Source organism: Balaenoptera ricei, chromosome 3, assembly GCF_028023285.1.
Source record: "Balaenoptera ricei isolate mBalRic1 chromosome 3, mBalRic1.hap2, whole genome shotgun sequence".
In the NCBI taxonomy this organism is placed as follows: domain Eukaryota; kingdom Metazoa; phylum Chordata; class Mammalia; order Artiodactyla; family Balaenopteridae; genus Balaenoptera; species Balaenoptera ricei.
The window spans coordinates 26,758,399-26,780,275 of NC_082641.1; the positions used below are offsets into that span (position 1 = coordinate 26,758,399).

The window sequence follows — 21,877 nt, forward strand, 5'->3', positions numbered from 1 at the left end:
ACACATATTTCTTTCGATTTCCAGGGATTTGTAACTCGTGCCCAATGAAAATATCTCATTAAACTTTGAAAAGAAATATTAAAGTAAAAAACTGTAACTTTCTTTATCCTTTTGGGAAATCTAAAGCTCCAGGTGGTAAGCAGAGGAATAACATGGCTACCTAAAACAAACAAACAAACAAAAAATCACATTAAGATACTATCCAAAGTAAAAGCTGGCAAACAGAGATGTGATGGAATTCCCTCAAAAGTCACAACACATTCGTAATGCTGGGCACAACTTGTTGTGATGAAAAATGTGGAAAAATCACTTAGTGCTCACTCAAGGAGAAGTGAGATAGACATCATACATTCCTGCCTTTTACCAGGGTCTGGGCCCCAATGCAGATCAGCCCTTTATAAGGCTCAACTGTACAGAGGATGCAAAACCATACAGTAAACACAATGTTGAGACTGTACAGAAGGCCCTGGTAAATCTCTGACAGGAATAAGAACCCACAGAAACCAAGGAATAGGCTTCTTGATATGACCACATACAGGGTAAGGGGAGTGACTGATGGACACAGGAGTCCTCTTAGGGGACACAAAAATGCTCTAAAATTAGATTGTGATGATGGTTGCACAATCCTGTGAATATACATAAAAACACTGAATTGTACATTTTAATTGTGTGAATTGTATGGTATGTGAATTATAACTCACTAAAGCTGTTTAAAGAGATCATATACATGATTAATATATCAAAGTAAGATTTCAAAATGCAATGACAATTTGCAAACATTTCTGCTCAATTCTCAAGAGGGCAGTTCTCAGAGAAAGTACACTTCTGTCAGGCATTCTAACTATATTAATTCTATCATGAAAAAAATATTTAGATAGCTGTCATCTAATAAGAACCAGGAGAAGAGCATTCAAAATAATATAGAATGGTATGAATTTATTTATAAAACATAAATTTTAAATTATCTTTTTATAGGGATATGTTTTATTATGCTTGATAACTTCATATGCATTAAAGATACTATTTTTGTATGTACTGTATATTTGTAAAATACAAATCTTTTATAGATACTATTAATATTTTGTATTATGTATTAGTTTATAATAAAATAGTAAGCAAAAATAAAAATGATTATGTCCAGCCATGATGTAATTAGCTCAAACATGCTTATTAACAAGGAAGAGAAGTTATAAGACATTGTGACTACTACCAACTAGGAAATATGGAGTCTTACAGGACTTGGGACACTGTTTACTGTATGGCTGCAAGATAACTTCCAGATGAACTGCTTTTAGAAAGAACTACAAGTGCTCTCTCCCTCATCCCACCACTCGTCTCCTTCCATTTACTGCAAGTTTAATGAGGCAGCACCATCACCCTGCTCCCCAACACAGGATTTACAAACATCATCAAACATGATTCAAGGAACACTTGCTCTGGTGCTTATGCTTTGGAGCTGAACTCAGAAGCTGAAAAGAAATAAGCTGTGAAGCATGACACCCAACCCTGAGTAAAATTCAGTTTCAGTACCAGCTAACATGCATCTTCTGAGCCTAGAGTCATAAATGTGATGTGTGCGTCCGCAACCTTCACAGCAAGAACATAAAAGCCTGCGCACCTGGCCTGGGTCATTGTACCAAAGTTCATCGTGAAGTCGGTCAGGATGGGCCTTTTTGCGTTTGATTTCTGCAATGACATCGAAGACTTCAGAGTCTGAGCTGCTAGAACAGGTGCTGTCCTCATCGGACTCACATTCGGATTCACTGGAACTCTCTATAGTGGTGAGGGGAAAACATGGAGAGAAGCTGAAGCAATCTGCAAGCTGGTTCTACCTGGAGACTTACTTTCTAATAACCCAAACCTCTAAATATAAGGAGAGCTGTTTATCTTCCAGCAAATATTCGAGTGCCTACTCCATACTAGAACTCTGCTAAGCAACCCCATGAAAAATAATAAGAGTCCATAATCCTAAGTCACAGTCTAGTGGGGGAAGCAAAGAATCAAATATTTTTGCAAAGACTTGATGAACAATGCCAGAGAAAATGCAAACCACTGTAGCAGTACGAAGTGTCACATTCAGAAAGGTGCAGTGAATCCACATTGGTCCAGAAAGGTCACTGAGGATTTCCTAGAAGGGGTACACACGACCCAGGCACAGAGTGGGGGTGGGGTTAGGCTAATGAGGTGGAAAAGGAACACAGATGGGGCGCTGCAGGCGAAAGCACAGAGGCAAGAGCATGGGTGGACTCTGGCTGGAGCAAAGGCCTCACAGAAAAAACCTGGAAGTGAGGGGCTCAAATGTCATGAATGCCAGGCTCTGAACGTCAGACTGAAGATTGTAAATGTTTTTCTCTCGATGGTAGCAACAGAAGATTTTAGTCCTTGGAAATGACTGGATAAAAACAGACCAAGAATTACGCTAATGAAACAAGCCTGCCACAAAAAGACAAATATGGTGTGATTCTACTTATACGAGGTACCTAGAGTAGTCAAATTCATAGAGACAGAAAGTAGAATGGTGGCTGCCAGGGGCTGGGGGAGGGAGGATTGGGGAGTTGTTCTTTAATGTGGATAGAGTGTCAGTTTAGCAAGATGAAAAGAGTTCTGGAGGTTGTTTGCACAACAATGTGAATGTACTTAACACTACTGAGCCGTACACTCAAAAATGGTTAAATGGTACATCTTATGTGTCTTATGTACATGTTGTAAGTATTTTACCACACTTAAAAAAGAAAAAGACCTAGCACTTCGACTAATCCTACAAGAGATTAACGTAGTACAGCATAGTAATAAGGAACCCTTACATGGTTGTATTTTCGAGTGTACTGTGTGAGATGGATGCTGTCATCCCTCTTTTACAGATGAGAAAAGTAAGGCACAGAGAGATTAAATCACTTGCCCAAGATCACACTTTTCAAGTAGTGGAGCAAGGATTCAAACCCAGGCCAGCTGGTTCAGTCAGTGCTTTTCCCCACCATGGACAGTGCCTCTCAGCGAGGGAGACATAACGAAGGTAGGCAGATGAGAGCCAGAGAACACGCAGGAAAAGGCATGCTGAATGTCTTGTCTGCGAACAGCGTTCTGTTAGCGACTAAGGACACCAAGTGGTGAAAAGCAGTTTCTATCCTCAAAGATCTCAGCATGTACTTGGAATCTCAGAATACACACATGAAAAAACCATCACCATATAAGAAAGTTATGGAAACTTTGTGAATAGAGAGAAACCTTCAAACAGAGCTGGGCTATAGCTGGAGTTTCCTCATCACACCAGGAGCACCCTGGCAGTGGGGAGGGCCACAGGGAATGCCTGCCCATCAGAGGCACGAGGCACGGGAACAGGCTCCTGCTTTTGATGGGAGGCTGGACTATGGTCCTTTCTGATTAAGACAAGACGATTCTACAGGAGACACAACTGTCAGCACACCTTGCAAATGAGATCTCTTATGTATTCTACTGCATGTAACTAAGGAAAAATAAGATCAGAAAGAAGAAAGTTTCATTGCTATGTATCTGCTGACTGTAATTAAGGAGAATCAAATGGGCAAGAGGAAATTTCAATCTGGGACTCTCAAGGACACATCCCAAAAGTTCAGGATTAAGCAATAATGAAAGAGCACAGGATCTCGGTCCAGTACCTTCTGACTCACCTAAGTCTTCATCTAGCTTCGTCTTGGGAGGCTCCCATGGGGGTCTAGCAGCTTTGGCCTTCTCTTGCCTGCTCCCCAACTCTTCCTCAAATTTGTCATATAAGTCGCGGAGCCTACTTGTTCCAACTACCGTAGAATCTCCCTTTGAAAAATAAAGGATCAATATTAGGAACTATATTAATACTAGTCATACCAAAGAGACAATAAGAGCTCACCAGTAACCAAAGATTTGTAACAGCAAGGTGTCATTTTTCAACCCTCGATTTAATAAACATTTAAAAACAAAATGCCCAGTGCTGGCAATGATGCTCTGAATCACACACACACATTTATGGCTGACAAAGTCCTCAGGAAAATGCACATTGCCAACGTTCAGAAACACTAGCAAAGTTTATCTGTGCCCTTTTGATATAACAACAACAACAAAAAATCATAAACCCCTGAGAATTCATGACACTTGACGCCCTGCTAGGGAACATATACTCCTCCCCCTACTGAAAGTCACTGATAGTCTATATCCCACATTAATCCAATGACCGCCACAAACACATGCACCCCATAAACACAGGGACACACACACACACACACACTCCACAAACACAAGGTTCTGCAATGCATTCCTAGAGGAAGTTTTCCACTTTTCCCCACTCTCCTCCCAGGTTGAAAATCACTTTAAATGTCCATACTCTTTGACTTAGTAATTTTCAAAATGTACCTTTCAGACATAAAATGGATATTAAATCATAAAATCTGCAGTTATCCCAAAAGGGGGTAACTGCTCTTCCTCAGCCCCACCTCATTACTGACACTGGTGATGCTGGGATAGCTCTGACATTCTTACCACCACTCTGCCCCAACGTTGCACAAACACAAAGGCCAATGTTGGGCTTCTGGTTTATCAGCCTTCCTTCTACACTGGAGTTTTAATACACCCACAAAAAGGTGAGGGGGAAAAATATAGCTCTGCCTGTTTAAATGCTCTGAACCTCAGTGCCTTCAACTTTGTTATTTCAAGAATAATAATACCCATGGCAGCCATTCTGCTTTTCCTCCCTGCTTACAGAACCACGATTCCCTTCAGATTTGGGGCAGAAAACTCATGATCTCAGAAGGCAGGCTGAGCCACAGTCCCCTACCCCTAAAATGCCTCTGTCCTAATCCCTGGAAAATGAACACATTACCTTACATGGCAGAAAGGACTTTGCAGATGTGATTAAGGCTACAGAATTTGAGATGGGATAATGTGGGTGGGCCCAACCTAATATGAGCCTTTAAAAGCGGAGAACCTCTCCCAACAGGAGTCAGAGATGCAGTGGAAGAAGAGGCAGGAGATATTCAAAGCACAAGAGGGACTCGACCCGCTGGCTGCTGGCTTTGAAGATGAAGGAAGGGGTCCATGGGCCAAGGAACGTGCATGGCCTCTAGAGGCTGGAAACAGTCCTTACCTGCCAGCCAGCAAGGAAACAAGGACCTCCATCCTACAGCCACAAGGAACTGAACTCTGCCAACAACCTGAATGGGCAAGAAAACAGGCTCTCTCCAGAAAGGAATGAAACCCTGCTGGTACCTCAATTTAGCCAGTGAGACCCAAGTTTGACTTCTGACCTGCAGAACTGTGAGGTAATAAATGTGTATTGTTTTAAGCCGTGAAGTCTGTGGAAACTGGTTACAGAAGAGATGGAAAACGAATCCATGGGGAGGACACACGACGCAGTTCTGGGCAAAGGGATGGAAGAAAAGATCCCCAGGCGCCCTAGGCTCCACCCAACACTGCCCTCTGCACCTGTGTCTGGACAGAGGTGTGTAAGGACACGATGCCTGGAGCTGCTGCAGGCATCCTGCAACCGTGGTGGACCCTCCAGAAGACAGCGATGCCAACCTAGGACCCTGCCATCGCTGATCCACTAAATGCTCACCGGCCACCACCGCCCTCCAGACAGCTTGCTGAGAAAAATAAACCCAGCAAGTTTAAGTCACGGTTAGTCAAGTATTCTTATTTACAGCAACATTCTGAAGTAACAGATGCCTTCTTTCCAGGGATGTTTTAAGGATTAAATGAGATAATCTGAGATTCATGGAGTAAAGTTTCGGCACCAAACAGTGCTCGGTATGTGAGCTTCTCCCTCCCTGTATCACGTGAACTATGACTTAAAACCCTGCTTTACTTTATCAAGTAAAATATCATGCCACCAGGAGAGATTTCTCAAACCCTTTTTTCAAAGGCAAGGGAGTCTCCTCTCTAGTTCCCCATAGATAAGGGCCCAGTCCAAGTCAAAGCTATGTTTACAAAATTCCAAACAATGCTATGATCTCTTACCTACCCCATGCACTAAACCTAACATCTCCAAGCTCTTCTGTCCTAAATCTGTAGATATCCATTCCTTCACTCATTCATTTAATCAATGAACATTACTGTATGTCCATCCCATGGCAAATACACCTAAATTAATGGGAGAGAGGCATGACATCTATTGGGAGAGAGAAAGAAAAAAAAGAAAGGAGAGTGACAGAAAATAAAATGGAGATGGAAGAAAGAAAAGAAGTGAGCATATGGAGGTTGTGGGGTCCCCACTTCAATGAGGTGTGGCTGCCGAGCCCCAGGAGCCCCATCTCGCACAGCACGTGTGCTGAGTCTCTCGAGAGCCCACCAAAGGTAACGACACCTGCCACTCCACAAAACCAGCAATGTGCTCGGGAAACTTGTCAAGGATAGACTTGTAAGAGACAAACTCAATTCTCCCTTGTTTCTCATTTTGAGGGGAAAACACACACACACACACACACACACACACACACACACACACACACACACGGCTATAGATCACAAAAGGCATAAAGCAGCTATGAGTGAGAGCTTACAAAACCACCAGTATTAAGATTAGCAGTGTCATAAAAAAATGCAGAATGCAGAGATCCTTTCATTAACCTGCTGCACTCTTGCGTTTGTAAAGCAGCTTTTGTCTACAGCAGTAGTGGTTCTCAACCGGGGGGAGGGGTATTCTGTCACCCCCAGGGGACATGTGGCAACATCAGAGGACAGCTTTGGTTATCACAACGAGGAGAGGGTGCTACTGGCCTCCAGTGCATAGAGCCCAGAGATGCTGCTCAGCATCTGACAATACACAGGGCGGGCCCCACCACACGGAATTCTCCGGCCCAAGATGCCCATAGTACCGAGGCTGAGAAGCTCTGGTCCACAGCTCCTCTCCTACTTCAGACCTACCACCTGATCCATGGGGTCACTGGAGTAGTAGCTTTCTGAGTGGGTGCATCGGATCCACACAGGCTTAAGGAGCTCTTCCTCCTCCTCCTCATTTCTGTCAGGCAGCGCCTCCTCCGGCTCTTTTTCCTTGACTGAGCTATAATTCTTCTCTTTGCCGGAGCTCTGGTTGTCACTCCATCTGTCTTTTTCTTCCTCCCAACGAGCTCTCTTCTTCTCCCTACTTGGGGAGCGACTTCAAAAGGGGGCAAAGGAGGCTAATTATTAAAAATGTTCATCCATTGTAAAACGGTTCTATTTCACCTCTTTAGTTCATTTTTCACCTAAAAGAAAAACGTCATGGCAAACCACCATATTCATTTTTATTAAACCAGTGACCCCCCTGACACCAGTCTGGTGACATCAGAATCACCTGAAGTTATTTGTTTAAAAATACAAATTCCCAGGCCCTACCCCAGATCTACTTACTGATTCACAGTCTCCGGGGGTGGGGCCCAAGAATCTGTATTTTTAATAATCTCCCCAGGTAATTCTGGTGTGCATCCAGCAGGTTCAGAAGCACCCGGCAAACCATAACTCCTAGAAGAGAAAGATATCTGGGAAATATTTGGAAATCTCCACATATAGACAATCTCAGCATTGAGCATACTAGTTTTGAATCCTTTACATCCTGCTTTGCCAAGAAAAAAGAAAAAAATCTTCAGAAAACATCGTCTCAACTTGGCCATAAATTTAGCCTGAGGACCATAATCCAAGAGTGAACCAGTTATACTATCCCTAAGCATCTCTCTGGAAGCGCACACTGGGTATTACTGCTTAATGAACCACCACTTTGCCTAATTCGAATCCCCACAAATACTAACTCAATTAGAAAGGAAAAAAGCAATTCTATCTCCTTGAATCTCTGGGGCATGAAATTTGCAAAGGCCCAGCCTATGGATGTGCTTGGAGGGAAAAACTTATAGGATAGATTTTAAATCAAGCCCAAGAAATTTAGGTGGAACCATAAAGGCCTTGAGAATCCAGCCCCGGAGAGTAACTGCTTTATTAGTGTTGCACTGGCAGCCTGATAATAAGAGTCACTATTATCCAAGAAAGTTTACACCTGGGTCAAAGTCACAAATTAACTTTTTCCATCAACTCTACCATTCACTCCTGATTTTATGACAGGTAAGTCTGAGTGTGTATACATCAGGGGGAAAAGGGTGAGTGATTAGAAGGGTTATATATATTGATTACTTATTGATATAACTTCCAAATATTACAATGTACATCACTAGGTTTGTTACCAGAAAAAAAAAATGTACTGTGAAGTAAAATGTATATATGTTCACTGTAGAAAAATAATAAAGCATTAACAAAAACAAGACAAAAATCACCCGTAACACCACTCAGAGATAAACACTATATTTCACAAATGTGTTAAAAGATATAGATATGTAAACATACAAGTTTTAACAAAAAAGGAACTCTATAGCCTGCTCTCCGCAACTCAGTAGTAAATCAGGAACATCATTCTATTTCAATATATCTATATCTGAACCACTTTTAATAAGTTCATATTATTCTTTTATATGTATATACCATAATTTGACAAATCTGATCAGTCACTTAGGTTGTTACTATTTTTTTTTTTTGCCAATGTAAACAATGCTACTGTAAACACACTTGGGTTCTCTGCAGACTTGTCAGATTATTTCACACAAAGAGTGTGTACTTTTTTTAAGGCTTCTCTACAGACAGGCAGTACCAGTTTAGATTACCATCAAAACCATATGTGATTTCCCGTTTCTACACATCTTGTCAACACGATTGTTTTTAATCTTTTCCATTCTTATGAAAAGAATATCTCATTTAATTCGTCACTACTGAAATGACACGTTTCACATTCACTTCTTTTCTGAACATCTGAGTCAATATGCCATGCCAATATTTTTAAAGTTAGGATTATAGTCTTTTTTATTTATTGAAAGAGTTTTTTATTAAAATAATCACCTGTCTGCTGTCATATGTAATGTAACCTTTGTCAGTTTTTTGTTTTCCTTATAATTCTGCTTACGGCTACATACAATTTTTATATGGCCAAATCTAGAGATTTTTTTGTTTCTGTTTCCAGTCTTAGTGTTACGCTTATAATCCTTTCCCATCCCAAGGTTAAATAAATATTTTATCTTTTCTTCAGTTACTTTTAACATTAAATTTTTTTACTGTATCTGTTCAAGACCTAAGGCAGAAATCTGAATTCAATTTTTCTTCCATATGGCTTGCTAATTGTTTCCACGTCAGTTTCTCCTCTGATTTGAAAGAACAGCTTCATGATAGATGTAAAATTTTATATATACTTGAATGTTGTTCAATATTTGTTTCATTCATCTATCTATATCCATACCAAATTGTGCATTATTATTTTTCTTCATTATACTCACTTCTATTCCAAAGAAGAATTTTAGATTACTAAAACTGGTACTTCAACCAAACTTACATTAAAATTATAGATTTTTTGGAAGGCAGCTATACTCACCACTATACCACCAATGCCGCTAAAAACTACAGATTTTTTTGGAAGAAAACTGGTGTTTTATAACCCTGTCTTCCACTTCCACTACAGGAATATGGCATGCCCTCCATTCATTTACATCATCTTCTTTGTCATCTACTACACTTACAGTTTTCTTCCCATTGATCTATATATGTTTTAAGTTTAATAACATATTTAATTTTTATTAATTTAAATTTTCTGTAGTCAATCTACATTTTTTTCCCTGTTATATTTTCCAAGTAGGTATTCCTAGTATTTAGGAAGGTTATTAATTATAGTATGTTTATTTTATAGCTGTCAACTTCAGTGAGTTAATTCTCATGTTTCTTAGCTAATTCTCTTGAATTTTCCTGATAATATCATTAGCTAATAATGGCAGATCTTGGCTCCCAGTGGTGTGGTTTTGTTTGTTTGTTTGTTTATTCATTTGTGGTGCTTCCTGAGAGCCTGACACTCTTGTAAGCACCCTGACACACTTAGTCCTTACAAGAATCCTGAGGCAGATACAAACATCCCCTAGAGAGGAAACAATTAGAAATTATATCACTCGCCCACTATCACACAGCTAATAAGTGGTAGTTAAATGTTAATATGGTTGTTTGACACAGACATTTTGACATGTACTTAAAAAGCCCACCAAATGTTTATTATTATCATCAAGAAACACAGGCAGAAGACGTCGTCACCACATCCCCTTAGGCAGGTATCTTGAATAATGGATGGTCAGGGTTGTCTATTGTGAACAACAATTAGTATTCTTTTTTTTCTTTTTTTCTTTCTTTCTTTTTTTTTTTTTTTTTAACACTTTGAGAGGGACATTTCAAAACAGGAGCAAAACATCTTTTTTAGGTAGATGTCTCAGGAATTTCAAATTTCAAAATCCAAACTTGAAACTGTTTTTTAAAAATATGCTATATTACAAACTATGATAACTCTCCCTCCTTTACAGGATTTACATCTGTAATTTTTATTTTCTCATCTACTGCATTAGTTAGACTCACAGAATCCAAGTCTCTGCCTTCTCCACAAGCTACTGCGCGTGGGGAAGAAACCAGTAGACCGAAGAGATTTCTAGCACTCCACATTAAAAACCATCAACCTCAGATGGGTCCTCAATGATTTCCACCAACACAGTATCTTGACTTTTTTCCTATCCTCATCCCCTCCGTCTTCTCCTCCTCCTCAGGCCCTTTCTCACTGAACAAACTCTTCCTAGTTGACCTCATCTAATCCATGGCATTTAGTATTTCCAGCGAGGATCTCTTTTCTGAACCTTGAACCTCTGTGTCCAAATAACTACCACACAATTCCATCTGGTTGTCTCACAGATTCTCAAATCCCACTTGCCCCGAATTGAACTCTTCCTTTACCTGTTTCTTAGTGTTCCCAGCCCTCAAAGGGGAACACCAGACCTCAGTGATGACTGCTGCCGCCTCTTCCTCACGATCAGTTATCAAGTCCTCCCGCCTCCCTCATCGATCTCTCAATTACCTCTACCTTTCCCTATCGCCACGGTCACTGTGCCAGTCTAGGCACAATCATTTCTTCTGTGGATTACTAACAAAAGCCTTCTAAACTCATTTCCCAACCTCCAGGCTTGATCCTCTGAGACCATTTCTCCATACTGCAACCTTCACACCTGCTCTCTCTCTTCCCCTACCATCCCCCTTCCCTCATGCATTCCTACTCATACTCTAGGTATCAGTAAAATGTCAATTTCTCTGTGACTACCCTAAACTGAGTTATCGACTACTGTGTTCCCAGAGCAACATGTAATTGCTCTACCAAAAGCACTTCTCACAGTACTTAACTTTCTTATTCCTGAAAAGTGGGGACTCTTGTTAATGACTATATCTCCACACCAGTACAATACCTGGGACACACAAGGATGCAATGTTTTTCGTTTGCTTGTTGATTTAGCTATGCATCAGATGACAGTGGTAGGCAATTGGGCCCCCTTGTCTTTTTTTCTAATGTGTATGGGAAGGTCTATAAGGTTTCAACATTGAATTTGGCTCTTCTGAGATGGTATCAATCATGTTCGTCACGAGATAATGTTCTCCATCATGTTAAAGAAGTCTGCTTATACTCGAGGTTTACCAGTTTCTACTCATAAATGGATGTGACTTTATTTTAAATATCTAATAGGCAGGTACTGAGATAACCCTACAGATTCTGACACAAAGGATTACAGTTACAGATCTCTTAATACTAACCTATCTTCCCATGCAATCTTGGAATAATCTCTCAATTATTTCAACACACAACTGAAAACAACTTGCTAATACACTAATCAGTGTTTTCATATCCCTATTCATAAGAGATTGTTTTGTGGTTTCTTTTCATTGATTAGGTTTTGCCATTTGGATTTTCCTGGTATCACAGCATGAGCTGAGCTTTCTTTCCATCTTCATCAGTGTTCTAAAATAGTTTAAAACTTTTTTGAAAGTGGCACAAATTCACCTTTTTCAACTTTTTTCCATGGTTATCAGCCTATTAAAATTTTCTGCTTCTTGTGTAAGGTTTGTAATTTTTGTTTTCATAGAAAACAACCCATCACATCCAAGTTTTTAAATCTCTCAAATAAAATATCTGTACTTATACCAACATACAATAATTTTTAAACCTCCTTCATTCCTATAATAATACAATCTTTCTTATACTTAATGGAATATATGTTTTTCTTTTCTTGATTTGCCACTTTTTAAATTGTATGGCCTTTCAAAGAAATGTTGCATTTATTTACAAATATTATTATAGTACTTCAGTTCTATTTTCTATTTCATTAATTTCTTTTATCTTTAAATCCCTTTTTCTGCTTTTCTTATACTCTACCAATTTCTAGAGTCAAGTGATCAGATAATAATTATATATATAGTTACCATTTATTTGGCATTACTGGGCCCAGTTCTAAGTGTTTTACGTGTATTATCTCAATGACCCCTCACCACTCAATAAGGCAAGTATAACTGTCCTTATTTTAGACAAAGCCACTGAGGCTTAAAAAAAGTTAGATTACTTTGCTCAATAACAAAGTTGGGAAAACTAATAATTGACCCCAAATCTGTCAGATCCTAGAGTACTGTTCTTAATTACCATTACATAAGACATGAATTTTACTTATCGATATAGAATTGGTTACATCCTGCAAGTTTTGATTTGCAGCAATCTCAATGTCATTTTTCCAAATAAGGTGTGACTGCAGTTTTGCTCTTTTTTTCTGAAACAAGTAAATTTAAGAGCATAATTATGAATTTTCAAGGTTTTTTTAAAAAAACCTTGAATTATTAATGTATAGTTTTATAGCAATTGAGGTCAGAAAGTGGCCCATGTAATTTCTAACTTTTGGAAATGTATCAAGACTTTCCTTGTTCGTTCTCAATACATCTTGAAAGTAAAGGTTTTTAAGTAATTGGCTACTTTAACTTTTCACAGGGCTCTTTGGACAGACTCTCAGGCTATTCCTAAGACCTGGCTGATACTTTGCACAAGCACAAAATCTGAATTCCAGGAGATAATCCTATGACTTCTACCAGTGTCAACTCCTTGCTTACCTTCCAGATCTCTTATACTCTTTTTTGTAGGACCTTTCCAGAGATGGTGATCTTCGGCTGTCCCGGTGCCTGTGTCTCTCCCGTTCCCGCTCTCTTAAAGGAATTAATACACAGAGCTGTTTTCAACAGAAAGACTCAAAACACCATCTCTTTTCACTGAATTCACCTTCTAAATAAATGAACCTCACCTCACCTAAGAATTCTGCAGGCACTGTTCACTATGGGAATTTTTATTCATCATTTATTAGAGGATAAAGGAGTGTTTCACGTTACAGAAGTTAACTAACTTGGACATTTCTTGCTGTTTTCTTTAAAAAAAAAAGAAGTCATACTTAATACTGAGCAACAAAGGGAATTTTATCATAATCTTCTCTTGAGACCTTCTAACCAGCCAACCTTGATTATTTAACCTAAGGGGAAAACTTCAAAGGATTCAACTGTCTATTGATTTCTAGAACACTCTTAATTTCATCCGTCAAATATATGCAAGTTAAAGCTTTTACAGTAAAGATTAGGACAAGGATCTATAATGAAAGAGTTCTAAACTCTTATAGGTTATAGGCCTGAGGTATAGTTCTAGCCATCACTAATTGCCATGAGATTCTAAGTCACTTTACCTTTAAATGCTGTCTTCATCTGAAAAAAAAACTCTAAATGGAGACACTGAGTTTACTCAGTGTAAAACTAGAATGCAGGATTTTGAACCTTCCAATGTGACACGGGAATTTAGTAATAATAATAGTAATAACTTCTGAGTCTATTTAATAAGTACAATGAGATCTGAAACAAAAATCGGAACTCCAGTGTGTTTATATCAGAAATAAATCTAAGGGAAATAACTACTAGGTCTTAGAATGGGGAAAAAAAATGCTATATTAGTCTGAGTCCAGCAAGAAGACTACAAAAATGTCTGAACTCAAAAACATCTCCCCCTCCCCCCACCAGGCTTCCCTGGCAGTTCAGTGGTTAAGACTCCATGCTTCCACTGCAGGGGGCACTGGTTTGATCCCTGGTCTGGGAACTAAGATCCTATACACTTGCCATGTGGCATGGCCAAAAAAAAAAAAAAAAAAAAAAAATCCCCTAACCTACAGCCAAATAGAAGAAATGTAAATTCACTGAAATCAAAACTTACAAAACTGATAGAGATCTTAGATATTAAAACAAAAATTGTTTTTTCACTTAAAAATCACCCCTTCTCAAGAAAGACTCCTTTGAATAATACTTTTAACATATACTTAAGCCTCAGGTACACACACCCGCTGTCCAAAGTAAAGTAGCCAGTGCTTGGAATTCTACATTCTTTACCTGATACACTTCTAAATTTACAGTTTACTTTTAGGCAGTAAATCCCAGCTAGTGAGTGGTACCACATGACAAAGATATAATGTAATTTGTCATGGCATGGCTGCTGAAAAAAATAACTGCCTATATTTCCAAATAAAAACTGTATTTAGGGACTTCCTGGTGGTTGGGACTTCGCCTTTCAATGCGGGGGGCGCGGGTTTGATCCCTGGTTGGGGAGCTGGGGTCCCACATGCCTTGGGGCCGAAAGGCCAAAACATAAAACAGAAGCAATATTGTAACAAATTCAATAAAGATTCTAAAAATGGTCCACATTAAAAAAAAAAAAAAACCCCTCAACTTAAAGGATATTCCTAATTTTGTGTTTGTTTTTTTAACATCTAGGGGATAGAATTTTGCATTCAAGAGTGGCATTTCTGATGATGATTACTACCTCTGAGTGGCTATGAACTGAAAAGACCAGTATGGACATAAGTCACAGTAACACTATATGATAAAGCCATTTAAAGCAAGAAAAACAATGCTCGGGTTATTTTTCCAAAAACTTTTCCCTGTTTGGAAGCATAGTATTAGATACATAATACTAGCTCTCTGATGACTACACATTGTACTCAACACGACAGCTATGGGGATTACTGTGCTATAACACTACTCATTTGTGGGAAGCCACTGCACTGCTCCTTACTGGTTGCATCTGCCGCTGCTTCTTTTCCCACTCCCCGGAGGAACCCTGATCTTTCACGATAGCAAATGCATACATTCACTTCTTCACAAACTTCCTCTAGAAATGGTTTGCCCTAAAAGGATCTTGTAATTATTATTCAACCAGATTTCGGAGGAGGAGAAAAAGAGGGAAAATGAAATTTGAAAAAGGACAGATTAACTTACCCCAAGAAGCAAGGGGAGAAGTAGCCAGAAGACAGACAAAAGAATTTGCATAAACTTAACACAACCTAATGCACAAATTTGTGAACTTTTGGTTTTCTCCAATATACTTCTAGAAGTTATACTAGGACTTCAGGTGCCCCATGTTTGTTTCACAGAAGCATTCCATATAAGACAGATGACTGACAACGCTACTAAGACCCCAAAAGGAGCTGATTTTAATGTGGCTGTGACACTAAGGCAGCTCCTGAGCAAATATCCCAAGTACAACATTATAAAACAACTCCAAAGTAAATAAAGGCCATTTAGAAAGATGAGCTAACTGCCTAAGGTCCTTCATGGTAAAGGGGTTGCGGTTTAGAATAATGGAGATTAAGGGTAATTCTTTTGGCACTTGATTTCACTTACTGATAGACATCCTCAGTTTACAGGACATCTGTGTTTCTTCAAACAAACACATTAACTCCAAGCTTAAGCCTGGATGGAAGAATTCAGGATTTTACAGCAGAGCCCTAAAAACTACAGCACCCCCAAAACGGGAAAAAAAAGCCACCTAGAATGCTGAAGTTTGCAGCAAAATGTTTCCCCAGAGACAGGTTTATTAATAATCACTTTGTCTGAAGAAAACTATTAACAAATTCTTTCTGATTCAGATTTTCACCATAAAACTGTAAAATAAACCATCACAGGCCTCTGCCAACTAGTCCATCACAGAATTAAGAACAAAATTGACCAGGAACAGTAAGTCGTGCTGAGAAGACTTTTAAAAGTCTACCGACTCTGTCAGCTTTGGCCCACCAGAATCAGTCACCTCTGCAAGAAACATGTTCCTTCCACCTTCCACTGGGCGTCAGGGAGAAGCAATAGAGCATTTTCCTTCCAAACCTTCCGAGCACTGGTCACTCTCTTCGGGACTGAGAATGACTGCTACCGTTTACTGGCAAAATGTTCAGTCAGAATCAAGCCCCCAGCCATGAGAACAACATGGGAACTGAGAAGCACACTGATTCCACAGGAGCCAAGACCAGCTCTCCACAAACCCAAGTAACGGAGTGACTGCTTTGGGGACCTCAAACTTTTCAGCACAGAAGTTCCACAAGACAATGAAGGTAAACACACCACAGCAGACAGAAAGAGCAGCACTGTTACCAGCTTGACAACTGGAAAACCTCAAATCTTCATCAATATAAAGAGTTCACTGACGGTACAAATAAATATTAGTACAGTCGTTATCTGTGCATTTTTATTTTTCCATCTAAACCAATGGTTCTTAGATTTTTGGGGTGATAGACTCACACCATCTCTTAAGAATCTGCTGTAAGCAACTGATTTACTTATAGAAAAACATACATACACATAGAATTTGCATATAACTTCAGAGCACTTCTAGATGCCCATCTATGAGTGTCTGCTGGAAACCTTATTCTCTTGTATATATAGATATTTGGTCTTTTGAAAAAAAAAAAGAAATGTAATCTGGAATGGAATAGTATGTTTTAAATGCAACTTTCTTTAGTATGAATATGTTTCAATGCAACAAAATCAAATTAAAAGCTCTTTTGAAAACTGTAACTTTGATAATGTGTATTATTTCATTTTATAAAGAAACAGAGCAAGAAAGCAACAATATATGATAAACTTCCACTTATCCTAAACATCAGAAAGCAAGTTCTGCTTGTTAACTACTTTGATTCCTGACTGATAACATACACAGATCAACAATCCCAAAAGAACTCAAGTGCTGTAACCTGATATGATGATCATACTGAACATAATTAAATACAACATCCACACAAACAACTACAAGATCTTTTATTGATCATCATTAAAATGTAAACTGTATTATGCATAGTAACTGGCTTACATTCATTGAAATGAATCTATGTTGATAATTTTGGGATGCTTTTCCTTTTATAAACCGAAATGCACAGCTGGACCTTTTTGGTTGTTGATCAACAGGTTTGGCTGTTGATCAACAGAAATGGCCTGTGTCGGGGCCTCTGCACTTCATTAAAAAACACACATGTGCTTTACCTGCTCCGCTCATAGCTCCTGTGGCGGGACGGCGTCCTCCCCCGGTCGTAATCGGATCTGTAGCGGCTGTCCTGCCTTCTCCTGTCAGGACTTCGGCCTCGCTCCCGCCGATCCAGGGAACGATGCCTCTCGCCCCTCCCGTGACTGTGATCCCGGTGCCTGTGATCATCGTAGTGCTTGAGCCTCTCCGGGGACCTCCTCTCACTGGGAGCCTTTGGGAGTGGGTATGGAGGGAGGTGCCTAAAATGAGGGCTACTGCTATTATTAGCACTGGGTGAGAAGGAACTGAGGTTGTTCTGGAAGCTATTAAAATTGGGAGGTGGGAAACTGTGGTGCGAGTATCCCGGAGGGTACTGGTAATTGACCTGCTGAGGCACTACGGGAGGGGGCGGGGGGTGGGGCATGGATGGAGGGGGCATCATGAAGGGGAAAGTGCCCTGTCCAGGAGGTGCTCCAGGGACTGGGGGGTTATTGGGACAGGGCATCGGAGGTGGCATGGGAGGAAAACAGGGAGGCACGGGGAAGGGGGGCCTCATCTGGTGGCTGGGGAAGGGGGGCCGGATCGGGCAGGGGGGAAGGGGACCTTGTGCTGATGGAGGCATGGGTGGAGGGAAGGGCACAAAGTCTGGTCGTGGAGGCAGAAAATTGGGAGCTGGAGCGTTGGAGAACGTGGTGGAAGGGGCGCTCGGAGGTTCGTATTGGTATTGCACAGTAGGCTGCTGAGGGTGAAGCAGTCTCAGATTTTGGGGCCTGAAGGCTGGTGCTGAGGGTCTGGATCCATGTCCTCCTCGCCCTCGGGGACACCCTCGTCCTGGGTGGAATGACATTCTATGACTTTGTTGGAGGAAAGAAAAAGATAAAAGAAAAACTCACTATATAAACAGGGTTTTACAAATGCCTGACCATCCCTTAGGCCACTGCAATATTCCACCCATCTAATACTGAGTTCTCTGTAATAGCTGAACCTCCTCATGGCCAATAAACTCCTCTTCCCCAGTCCCAGCCACCCAATCCACTGCCATGGTCAGTCCCTGGTCCTTGTCACTCCCTAAAGCCGCTCCACCTCCAGCATGACAAAGTCACATCCCAGTGTTCAACCATCTGCTATCACGTCCTTGCTCAAGTTTCCCCCAAATCTTGACCTCACCATGTCATCCCGTCCACACACCCCACATCTCTACATCTGCACCAGCATCTTCCTGTCTACACTTTCCTCCCCACTCAGCACAGACTCGCAAATTCAACCTAACACATCCTAAAAGGAATTCATGATCTTCCGCTTCAAGACACCGCCACCTGCTCCTTTTTTAGTGTTTCCTGTCTCAATAGATGAGACCATTTATTGGTCCTCAAGTCATATACCAGGGGTTACCTGACAACTTCTCCCTTATCCCCTCTAGTTAAAAATTTATTTCCAGGGCTTCCCTGGTGCCACAGTGGTTAAGAATCCGCCTGCCAGTGCAGGGGACATGGGTTCGAGCCCTGGTCCGGGAAGATCCCACATGCCACGGAGCAACTAAGCCCGTGCGCCACAACTACTGAGCCTGCGCTCTAGAGCCCATGAGCCACAAATACTGAGCCCACTGCCACAACTACTGAAGTCCGTGTGCCTAGAGCCCGTGTTCCGCAACAAGAGAGGCCACCACAATGAGAAGCCCGCGCACCGCAACAAAGAGTAGCCCTCCGCTCACCACAACTAGAGAAAGCCCGCGTGCAGCAGCGAAGACCTAATGCAGCCAAAAAAATAAAATTAAATTAAATTTAAAAAAAAATTTATTTTCAAATGCCGATCATTTCTGCTTCATAAATACTCCTTGAGTGCACCCATTTCACACCATCGTCTCCTGCCTGGCTACTACAATAACACCCTTGCAGGCCTTTCTACAGCCACTGCCACCACCCCAAGGGTTTTGTTAGGTTCCCTGCCCTCACACACTCTGTGCTTCTTCTTGGCAGGTCGTACAATGATTACAGGCCACCAACTCATGACCTCATCCCACCTTTAATGTCTGCCGGCACCTCAGAACTGCCAGGGCCATCAGGGCAGGCCATGTACATGGCCCACATGACACACTGCCCCTCTCCTCACATACCTAAACCATCCCCACCCTCAGTGGCCCAGTGCCAGTGTTTGCTCCTCCCTGTTCTCCCAAAACGGCTGCCATCACTGCCATACCACTCACCATGTACTGCCTTGCATGGTGACGTATTATCTGGATATGTCACATCTTCCACAGAGAATATAAGCTCTAGAAGACAGAAAGAATAAATAGACATAAAAATGATTCCCAAACTGCTAATGCTAGAAAACATTTCTACAATTATCTTAACACTGATTTTGCATCTTCCAGTGCAGTTAGCATACTAACAAAATTAAGAGCATGCTGAACTGAATTAAAGTTTATAGCTAACTTTTTAGATGTCCTTAATACTTGTCTTGCTGACTCAAAATAATCAGTAGCTTAAAAGACTGGAAACTTAGGCATATTCTATCTCCAATTTGCTAAGAGACTGGGAGAAAAAAAATCATTTCTGCTCTCCCACTCCACACTCCAGTTTACTTCACAATGAGACCAGCATTCAAATTCAAACTTAACTATAATCTTGTCAACACAACAATTTCCCTTGATTCTCATTCTCAGTTCTTTCCACTGAAGAATGTTGCAAACAGGAACGGCTTTCCAAATACTTAGGCTTCAGCAAAATGTTTAAAAAACCCAAATAAATATTAACTGCAAAAAGCTTTAATGTAGAAGCATCTTCGTTCTAACTAAAAGCTTTACCAATAGGCTTAAGGTAGATTTTCAAATGGCTCATGAAAATAGTTTCAGATTATTTAGCTGTATCAATCACTGTGCTTAATAAAAAGTAGACACCAAATAATATCTGATTAATGATTATTATTCAGTTCAAGGCCCTCAGGATAGACCTAGGACCTAGACAGCCCATCTTGCCACCACAGGCTACTCAGGGCCCACAGAATGGAGTTCAAACCACATGCTTGGCATTTAAGGCCCTCTGCAATCTGGTCCCAACTTCTTCCAGGCTAATTCTCCATTAACCTCCCCATGAAGTGCCTATCACCCCAGATTTTCCCAGTTGCCTAACATACAAAGTACTATCACCCCGCTTGTTCTTTGCTCCTGCGCTTCTAAAATCCCCTACCCTATGAATTTGCCCGTTGAATTTCTTCTACCCACCAACTAGGCCAAATGCCACCTCTTCTGTGCTGCCTTTCCTGGTTCCCTTCAGGAAGTAATCCCATTCCCTCTAGACGTCCGTTGCTCTTAGTCTGTACTTACTTCCTTTACAGCACTTACCAGAGACTGCCTCATATTACAGTCATGTGTGCGCATGTCTAACTCCTCCACTAGATTATTAGCTCCTTGATGAAACGGGTTGATTCACAAACATTTCTATATCCTTCACAGCCCCTGGCAGAGCGTCCTGCACACAGAAGGTGATCAATAAATGTTTACTGTCTCACCAGTGATACACGTTTCTGTGTTGCTACCGTACATTTCCCTGCTGCATATATCCGCAACAGATTGGCATTACCAAAACCAGACAAAAAGCAGGTCTTTTCACTGATTCATGCATCATTTAAGGGGCCTATACATGTGGGGCACTGTCACAGGTACTAAGCACTCAAAGATGAGTAAGACACAGAGCCCACAGGACTCATGAAGCCCAGAATCCACATACAAATACAATTTAAAAAAATAATATAATGCTATAAACACAAGAAAAGAGGTACGCATAGGGTCCTGGGGAACACAAAGGAATGTACTGAATCTAGAGGTGGGCAACAGTCAGGATCACCAACACTCCTGTACTGTGTGTTCAGACTGCTGTTGAAGACTCACCATTAGATCCTCATGGATGTTTCTAGAGACAGAATATCTGAAAACACTGATTATGAAACTGACCTATTAAAGGCATAGTCAGGCCGTGTTAGGGTGCGACAAAAGTCAAAAGTCAAGGAACTCACTGCAACTGGAAAAGTAATTATTTTCTGCGTGTGCCTACTCCTAAGTTGCTGTTTGGAAGCAGGGAAACTGAGGGAGCTGTTTTGCATAGTTAACACGTCCAGGAACATCAGTCCATGTAGAAAAAGTTGCAAAGTGTGACTACATTTCTATTAACACTCTCTTTCCCCCAGCTGAATCCCCAGGCCGGTCATCTTCGGCTGGCTGATCCGAAATTACGTGTCTCCCTGTTCACATCTCCCGCCAGATCGTGCGCCCCACGAGGTAAGCTTAAGGTCTCACTCCCCTCCGAGATCCGGGCGGCCCCAGGGCTGGACCACCGCACGCGCTCCACAATGAAAGAAAGATCTCATTTTTCACTTCTATTTATTCGCAGAATCCGGGCCTAAGGTCGCTTTTTCGCCCTTCGCTGCAGATCTGAAGAGGGGCTGCCCGATCCTAATTCCCAGGCGCCTCTCGCCCCAGCCCCAGACTCCAGCCCCGTTGAAATCAGGACACTTGGAAACACTCCCTCTTCCAACACCCGCAAGCTGTCCCTTTTACCTACAAAAGGCTCTCAGGCCGCGAGGTCGCCGTTAGAGTAAAGCCACACTTACATTGCAGCCGCCAAGACCTTAGAGCCGCCATCGCCTCCGGAACAGGAAACCGAGAGAATTAAAAAGCAAACCTGCGAAAGCCAGACCACAAGAGGGAAAGCTCTTGGG

General features: G+C 41.1%; 1 protein-coding gene across 6 annotated transcripts in view; it reads right to left on the reverse strand.

The window, feature by feature from the left end:
• Positions 1-21,834, reverse strand: part of DROSHA (drosha ribonuclease III) — a 120,814-nt gene extending 98,980 nt beyond the window's left edge. For 3 of the 6 annotated variants that reach the window (XM_059916163.1, XM_059916160.1, XM_059916162.1), the window contains exons 1-9: positions 21,770-21,834; positions 20,505-20,631; positions 19,368-19,433; positions 17,185-18,018; positions 12,961-13,053; positions 7,336-7,446; positions 6,871-7,102; positions 3,648-3,789; positions 1,619-1,773 (exon numbers count right to left, since the gene is read on the reverse strand). In XM_059916163.1, coding sequence (XP_059772146.1) covers positions 1,619-1,773; positions 3,648-3,789; positions 6,871-7,102; positions 7,336-7,446; positions 12,961-13,053; positions 17,185-18,018; positions 19,368-19,384 — 1,584 coding nt within the window. In that variant the 5' untranslated portion in view covers positions 19,385-19,433; positions 20,505-20,631; positions 21,770-21,834. Of the gene's footprint in view, positions 1-1,618; positions 1,774-3,647; positions 3,790-6,870; positions 7,103-7,335; positions 7,447-12,960; positions 13,054-17,184; positions 18,019-19,367; positions 19,434-20,504; positions 20,632-21,720; positions 21,742-21,769 lie in introns of those variants that run through there. The other 3 variants (XM_059916161.1, XM_059916164.1, XM_059916165.1) reach the window with 3 other exon arrangements.
• Positions 21,835-21,877: the final 43 nt, after the last annotated feature.